Genomic DNA, 8,834 nt, shown 5'->3' on the forward strand with positions numbered 1-8,834 from the left:
ACCATATCGTCAAGATAATTAATCTGTGTCTCTGTGGTGTGAGCCCAGGTGATGAAATCATATTATTGCAGCATTGTGATTAAACATGCTATCATTCCCTCAAGATATTTACAGTTCATAAGCCATTTCAGTGAAGCATGGTCCACGAAGACAGTAAACTTCCTACCATACATGTATAACTGTGAGCAGTGCTTTCTCCATCATTGGATCTATTTCAGTTATAATTCATACTGCAACTGAAATAGCACTGCTCTGATTTCATTATCACTGGCATCAGTGTCTAACAATAATTCACTGTCGTTTCATGGATAGGCTACCACTGAAACATCCATTAAATCAAGCTATAGGGATCATAAGGTTTGATCACATTCAATGCTACATCCAAAATGTGTCTTGACTTTTGTGAGAGTAGATAATGGTGCTATCATCTTGGAGACTATCATGAGTAATATGGTATGAACCCAAGGAAACTGTAGACTTTTAATTCTGTTACAGGTCGAGGCCAATGTCTCGCCATAGCTATCTTAGCTGGATCTATAGAGACTCCATCTCTTTCAAGAATGTGACCAGGAAACTCCATTTCTATTTACATGAGTGAACACTGTCCAGGTTTCTCCTTCAAGCCTATTTTATATATCCACTGGAATTCCATTCTCAGGTTCTTAGCTGCATTCTCAAAAATGCGAACAAACACAAAAACATCATCAACATAGACCAAGTATCTCTCCCATTATAGCTCCTCTAATGTAAGCTCCATTAGACTCTTTTAAGCACATTACACAGACCAAATGACATAATGCAGAATTTTTACAAGCCTGTTAAAAGCAGTATTAGGCCTACACTTGTTGTTCAGCCTGACTTGCCAGTAACCAAATGCCAGATCCAAGTTATTGAAACAACATAAACCTTCCTACACATCCTGACATTCATCTGCTTCTGGTAAAGGGAAAACATTAACATGAATTACAGCATTCATCAATATAACATAAACACAGAACCTTGATGTACCTTCCTACTTCCTGATATTCACTATTGAAGACAACCAAGCACTCTACAAAGTTACATGACACCATCCTTCAACATCTTCTGTATTTCAGCACTGGTGACTTCCCAGTGCTCCAGGGAACCTTTAAATGTATGTATGATGGTGAATCACCGTTGCTGAATTTAATTAGCATTAGCCATCTTGTCTCACAAATACATTGGTGTTTTCAACCAACAGGCCACTGAGTTGATATCACTGCACTGGGTATAGATTGTTCACACACTCTCAACCAATGACCTCAGAGGGTTTGGTAGCTGTTCACTTGCCTTCAACTGGAAAGCTGATCCCCCATAATTGCAAAACAACACTGGGATTTCACCCCTTGCTGGGTAGATGACTGTCAAACCTAATGTTGCCTGCATTCTATATAAGAAACAGCTTATTTCTTGCATTGTTTCTTTAAACATGTTACACAGTACTGATGCACTAGAGTTTGTCCAGAGTAAACCATGGAACACCATTTGTGTATATGGCGGTGCTTTTATTACCTCTGCTGCATACACTCAAGCATTCAACTGCTCGAGGGCTTCATAAGGATTAAATTATATTACCTTTCCATGGAACATCAGCTCATCTGTTGTACAGATAAAAATGATATATAACTTTCACAGTACGTCCATTCCAAGGATGTAGATTTCAAATCCGAGATCAGACACAGCTACTTTTACTCCGTGAGCAACATTTCCCACACAGAGCAGGGGTTTTTGCCATTTATCTGAATAAAGTCAGTATTTTCTGGCTGGTGTGGAAGTCTTACTTGGACATCTTGAAAGATCAACAGGTCTATAAGTGTTCTTGCAGCTCCTGTACCAACCAGAAACTCCATCCCTCTCGCCCTTGTGTACTCACAGATATGTATCAAGCTCCACCCAGCCTTGACAGAGCTGGGTTGGCATCTAAACTCTTCGATGTAAGCAGTTTGCTGTGCTCCCAAAATCCAGTAGCTGAGCATACTTTGGAGTTCTATGTTTTTTGGAACATTTCCTACTGAATGTGCCTCTTTTTTATTAGCTAAACTGAAACTGGTTATTTGACTGTCAGTACTCTTAACCATGCCAACTTTGCTGCCTGGCAAATTGCTGGCATCTATTGAATTGTTGGTTGAAATCAATAGCTCTGCTGTCTTGACTGCTCTACATAGTACAGGCAGTTTTTTTACAGCGTCCCCACCAGTTCACAAGTGAAGAAGATGCTTTGCTTCTCTCACCCTGGGCATTTGCTGTTTGGCCCATGGGCTGATGGTATTTAACATATTGGTAGATCCATATAGTCCTGTCCACCTATAGGAAACCAATATGGGTTCATTGCAGTGCCAAGATGCGTGAGTGGCTGGTTAATGTTCAGTTTGGGTCTAACCAAACACGGTGCAGGTGCCTGAGCAGGTCAGTCCAACTGAGGGGTAGCCATGACAGCTGTTGCTCTAGGCTTTTCCATCAGTAATGACCAGTTTGAAGTTACCCTAATAGTGAGGCCACTTGAGTGGCATAGTGTGAGTCACGGAGTGAAAACACAGCACCGAACGGCATTGTTCGCTCTTTCAGCTGTAGTGGCATTATAATTTAACAGTCAATTCCACTATTGTTGTTAAAATAGTAACTAATAGTTTGCAGTGGGTTCTGCAGGCTAATTTCTTTCCATCTGGTCGGCAGTTTATAATTAGGGAAGGTGGCAGATAACATTACTAGCTTTGCCTTCATTAAACAAACAAACAACTCCCTAATCTCTCGAATCCCTGGATTAAACTCTCTTTTCTTGCCCCCTGGTGGCCCAGCAGTAAGTATAAGGGCTTATAATGCTAAAACTCGAGATTAGTCACTCGCGGTGGTTACAGCAGAGTCTGCACAGATAGCCTATTATGTAGCTCTGGTAAATCTTAGTGAAATATTTTTAGCAAAAAAGCTATCCAAAGTTTGACATTAATATTAACCCTCTCAAAATCGGCTTTTTCGTCACAATAAGAGAAAAAAAACACCCATTTATAAAATTTTTTAATCGTTCAAATAAGCCCATTTTTAATAGACTTTTATACCAATGCCATAAGCATTCAACTTAAAGGTATCGTCAACACTGGATATTTCACTTATGGTCTGAGGGCTTATTGTATTAGGTCGTCATAAATTAATGTCGCTATTTTAGATGAAAAACCCGAACAACTTATATATCAGAACAAAACATTTATTAAAATGAAATAGTCTCCATTCTTATCGATGATGCTTTTCCATCTTGCAATCAGGTTGTTAATTCCCTGATTAAAGAAATCACTTGGCTTTGAAGCAAAAAACATGTCGATGTTCTCTTTATCATTTTCCACATTTGCATACGTTTTCCCATTAAGATGGTGCTGCAGCGAACGAAAGAGATGATAATCTGATGATGCCCTATCTGGAGAATATGGTGGGTGGGGAAGAATTTCTCCACCCAACTCCATAATCTTGTATTGCGTTAAACGTGACACATGTGGACATGCATTGTCGTGGAGAAGAACACCTTTCCGATAGACGAGTGAAGGGCGTTTTTGATGAAGGGCTTGATTTAAACGCTCCAGTTGCTGACCGTAAATCTCTGCGTTGACAGTTCGCTGTGGATTAAAATGTTCGAAATGAATTACTCCTTTTATGTCCCACCAAATGCAAAACATCACTTTCTGCGGTGGAGTCCAGGTTTTGGGGTCGGAAATGGTTTTTGTCTAGGACTGAGCCATTGTTTTTGACGTTTAATATTCGCAGAGATAATCCATTTTTCATCACCGGTGATAATTCTGTCAAAAAATAGTTTACGCGCATTACGTGAGGCACCCAAACACCTTCTTTATTTTTACTATTGTTTCGTGAGAGACAATGCATAAACATCTAAGGAATGTGGGAAAGCTCCATGAAGAAGATGTTTGTTTCATGAGAGACATGCAATTTCAGAACCATTTCACGAATGTGTTGCCTTGGATTAGACTCAACAAGCGTTTTCAGGGCATCAATATCAATTCCAAAATGTCGGCCCCTATCATTACAGTTTTTAAGACTAAAGTCACCTGAACGAAATTTGCTGAGCCATCGTTTCCCTTTTTGTATTTAAACAGCATTACATGCGGAATGTGTGTCTCGTCGCGTGCCATCTATAAGAGATTAGAGTATACTGAACTTTACACAATAGATAGACTACACTAACGTGACGATTAGGTGGTTCGTTTAACTATTATACGTGATGTATGGTTTTTGGGGGTGGTTAATGAAAGTGTTCCAAAGCGCGACATTAATTTCTTGACGACCTAATACTAAATATTTGGTTTCGGTGGTTGTTGTGGCACAGCACAGATAGCCCATTATGTGGCTTTGTGCTTATTAACGAACAAACTCATCCAACAAAACGAGATCACTATTAAAAAACTAACAATTTGCTAAAGCAATTACACTATTTTTTTTTTTTGTTAGAGAAATTAGTATAAATTATATACTCTTTGTGTTTACTGTACCACATTATTTTAATGTTTCATAATTTTGTTATCTACCGGTTGAAAAGGGAACATAGTTCTTTTCCCCTTGTGTTTAAATAGTGCATCATAGAATAGGTGGATTGTTAGAACTTAGAGTTGGAAGTGCATGTGTCGTCGTTTGATTTTGAATGGTTAATAATAATTATTTTTTTTTTTTATCAACAACCATTATTTGGTATTTTGCTATTTAAAATTTTTGCGAGTTGAAAGACGCTAGACTTTCACTAATTTTAACAGTCGTTACATGGTAAAGATATTTTAAAACTCATTATACGGTAAAATCTAAACTAGCTAAAGGAACGTGTTGACGGAGTGAATTTGAAAATAAAATTAGCTATGTCGTTAGGGTTAGTTCAACGACTGTCAGTGACTCGCTGGCTTAGTGGTTGAAAAACTACGATTTGAGCTTAATTTTAAGCCTTAAGTTTGCTATCGTTTTAGTACCACTACTGTTGACAGCCAACAATTTGAACACTAAGTTAGCGACTGTGCTAAGGAGTAAACCAATCAAACTATGGCCTCTAATTCATTTCCTCAAGAAAATACACTTCGAATTACTCATGTCTCTCACGAACAGGGGAAGTTGTTAAAGTTTTGGGCCCAGTTTGACTTGAATGCAGTGCAGGAAATTAGTGATACTCTTACACAGTATCATCAAGTGTTAAAAGATGCTCCAGGGTTTCTTCATCAGTGCCAGTTACCTTTAGGATCCCTGTGCTGTGCCAGATCATTTAGAGATGGCCAGTGGTATAGAGCTAAAGTAGTTGCTCTACCACCTACTAATGGATCAGTTGTTGCAGTGCAGTATATTGATTATGGAAATGTGGATATTGTGTCTGTAGGAGATATTCGTCAGATTGAAGAAAAGTATTTCTCATTTCATCCTCAAGCTGTTGAATGCTTCCTTGCAGATGTAGTCCCACCTGGGCCAGATGGAATTTGGAATCAAACGTCTATTGCTTTTTTTGAAGAACAAATGTTAATGAAAGAGGTTGTTGGAATTATTCTTGGTAGGTTAGGAGAAAGCGTAGCTGTCAGGCTTCCAATTGCTTGTGTTTTGGTTGCAAAGGGTTTTGCAGTTCCACACAGTAGTTATAGATCAGACAATGATGGACTCAGAGCAATGCCATTTGATGCAACTAAACAGCATCAAGTTTATGTGTCACATATTGAATCCCCACAAAAATTTTATATACATTTAGTAGAGAAGGAATCAGATCTAAATTCACTGATGGATGCAGTTACTGAGTTAGTTGCTTCAGGAAGTGGGTTGATACCTTTAAACCAGTTTTCTCTGGGGATGCCGTGCATTGCACAGTTCAGTAGTGATGAGAGCTACTGCAGAGGAGTGGTCTGTGGAGTGACTGGAGCTAAATGTAGAGTGTTTTTTGTGGACTATGGAAACTCTGAAACAAAAAGTTTTTCAGAGTTGTTCCAACTTCCACGGGAATTCATGACACTACCTGCTCAAGCTATAGAATGTTCTCTTGGCAGTGAGTGCACCATCAATACCACAGAGCTTATAGAGTCTACCTGTAACAAACGATTGCTTTGTACTGTACTTAAACAAGATAATGGGTCTTACATTGTTACTTTATATGTAGATGGAAGAAATATTGCAAGTCCAATTAAATTAAGGCCAAACTGTTTAAAGTTTAATAGAATCAATTTAATGGGGGAAACAGCCCATGAAGTTGTAGTGTCACACATTCAAAGTCCTGGTAATTTCTATTGCCAGTTAGCTCAAGAAACTTCTAACATTGACACAGTAAAGGCTGAGATTGTAAGTGTCTACAAAGGCACTGACAATTCATCATTCCAGTTGTTAGCTGAAGAGTGTTGGATTGGTCGACCAGTATGTGCTCGTTTCTCAGAGGATTCTGAATGGTATAGAGCAGAAATAATGTCGGTTTTTCAGGATAATAAAGTTGAAGTTTGGTTTATTGATTATGGAAATTCTGAAGTTACAGATTTGGAAAACATCAAATGTTTAAAACCAGTTTTGCAAAAAATGCCTGTTCAGGCTCTCCAATGTTCATTGTTTGGAATAGAAGCATTGAACAGATCTTCCCTAGAGTCTCATAAGGTTGTGGAATTTTTTGAAGAATTGACACTTAATAATATTCTTGTAGTAAAAATCAAGAATATAACTAAAAATGGCATTCATGAAGTGTTGATGTATAATATGACATCCAATCCACCAGTTGATATTAATGAAGAAATAAAGGTGTTTGTTTCTTCTTTAAACCAAATAACAGTTCCTCTTCCTCCAGTTGAAGAGATTGAAGCTGTTTATGTATCATACTTTGAATCACCAACTTGTTTTTTTGGACAGCTGTCAAAATACTCTGTAAAGGATTTGGAACAGTTTCAAGAACAGCTGAATTTATTTTACAGTAATGGTTCTCCTGAGACACTTCTCAATCCAAAAGTTGGAGATTTTGCTTGTACTGTATTTTCTGAAGATGGACATTTCTATCGTGGAAAATTGCAGAGTGTTTCTGGGACTTACTGTGATGTATTATTCATTGACTATGGAAATGGTGAAAAAAAAGATATAAAATCACTTTACAAACTTCTTCCAAAGTTTTCTCTACTACCACAACAAGGATTGCACTTGAGCTTGGTCAACTGTCCACCAAGAGCACCTTCAGATAAACTGCGAGACCTAATGCAAGATAACATTCTTCAGGTTCGAGTGCTACAAAAGAGAGAAGAGGTGTATGAAGTAGAACTAACAGAAAATTTTTCAGGGAATGTTACAATACTTGAAATCATGAGACAACATGAAGGCCCATCTTTGCAGAAACCTGTATTTACCAGTACCAGAGGCTTCAAATGGCCTGAGATTGCAATTGGTAAGAAATACAATGTAGTTTATCATTTTCAGTAACAATTTATAGTGAACTGAACTTTAGTTGTTACTTAATTAATACATAAATATAGAAGTAATAACACAGTCTTTTAATTTTCAGAGTCACCTGCAAATCATGTACTTATCAGTTTATGCATGAAGTACTGGAGTTTGGTGAAGGAGCTGTAAAGAATATTGGTAACATTATGCAAATGCTATGTATTTGTTCTTTTTTGAGTGGAAACAATTTCAGAAACCATAATCTTTTTATCCCATGTATCATCTTAGTAGCCCTCCTCTGAACCATTTCCAACAATTCACTGCTCTTTCTAAGGTAAGGAGCCAAAGACTAAACACAATACTCCAAATATGGCCTGACCAATAACCTATACATCAGACTAACCTTTTTAGACTTGTATTCAATATTTCTCAAATCCTATTTGCTCTGCCACTAGCAACAGTACAGTGCTTGGATGACTTAAGAGACTGATGAACTAGAACACCAACATCTTTTTTCTTCTATAATATTGTAAACATTATTCCCATCAAAATTATGCTCATTATTCAATTTGTGATATCTCTCATGCATTACCTTGCATTTATTTACCCAACTCACTAAATAATCCAAATTCATTTGTAAAGCAGTAGCATTTTACAGTCAGCAGCATCCAAAACTTCAATCTCATCAACAAATGTCAATAATCTATTGGCCATTCCTTCATCTGGGTCATTGATGTAAATCAAAAAGAACAAAGGTCCGAACAATGAGTCTTTTAATCCAGTTTGACTGAACTCCATTTATAACAACCCTCTGCTTTCTTCCATCTAGCCAGTTTTATATACAATCTGTCCCCCATACCTACACAGGTAACTTTTTAAACAAACCTTTTATGTGGTACCATGTCAGTTGCTTTCTGAAAGTCCAGTTACACCAAATCCACACTTATCTACCTACATAAGCAGTGATCTCTTCAAAGAAAATTAAAAGATTAGTGAAACCATGCTGACTATCCAATAATATTATAAACTATGTTAGATGACTTTGCAAGGTATATTTTATCAAACTTATAAAAACTGTCCCACCTCTGATGTAGGACTAATAGGCCTATTGTATAATTACTGGGACAATTTTTATCACCTCCCTTGAGAAGAGGAATAACATAGCCAATTTCCAATCTTCTGGTCTGTGCACTATTCAAGGATGTAAAAAAATTGTAAAAAGTGGCTCACATATCCAATACTTAACCTCTTTCAAAGCCTTTGAGTAAATATTATCTGGATTCGGAGCATTTGTTTTATTATTTTTTTTCCCATAGTCCCTGCGGACTGTCGAGCCGATGGCAGATCTTGCTCTGCCATCGTTTCTAAAGCTGTTTCTTACGTCAAGGATGCAACCCACTTGACAGCCTTCCCTCATTGAAAGGACGAGCATGTTTGGTGGGACTGGG

At 37.6% G+C, this 8,834-nt stretch overlaps 1 protein-coding gene across 1 annotated transcript; it reads left to right on the top strand.

Annotated features, from left to right (window-relative positions):
- The first annotated feature begins 4,650 nt into the window (after window positions 1–4,650).
- LOC106461036 (tudor domain-containing protein 1-like) lies at window positions 4,651–7,585 on the top strand. The gene is made up of 2 exons (XM_013920818.2): window positions 4,651–7,390; window positions 7,508–7,585. Exons 1-2 carry the CDS (start codon window positions 5,047–5,049, stop codon window positions 7,573–7,575), a joined length of 2,412 nt encoding a protein of 803 aa, XP_013776272.2. The 5' UTR covers window positions 4,651–5,046; the 3' UTR covers window positions 7,576–7,585.
- Window positions 7,586–8,834: the final 1,249 nt, after the last annotated feature.

The sequence above is a fragment of the Limulus polyphemus genome, unplaced genomic scaffold (assembly GCF_000517525.1).
Source record: "Limulus polyphemus unplaced genomic scaffold, Limulus_polyphemus-2.1.2 Scaffold885, whole genome shotgun sequence".
NCBI classification, from domain to species: Eukaryota; Metazoa; Arthropoda; class Merostomata; order Xiphosura; family Limulidae; genus Limulus; species Limulus polyphemus.

Coding starts and splice junctions, on each gene's coding strand:
- LOC106461036 (XM_013920818.2), top strand. CDS start 5,047: ATGGCCTCTAATTCATTTCCTCAAGAAAATACACTTCGAATTACTCAT. Junction 7,391..7,507: donor ATGGCCTGAGATTGCAATTG/GTAAGAAATACA, acceptor TTTAATTTTCAG/AGTCACCTGCAAATCATGTA.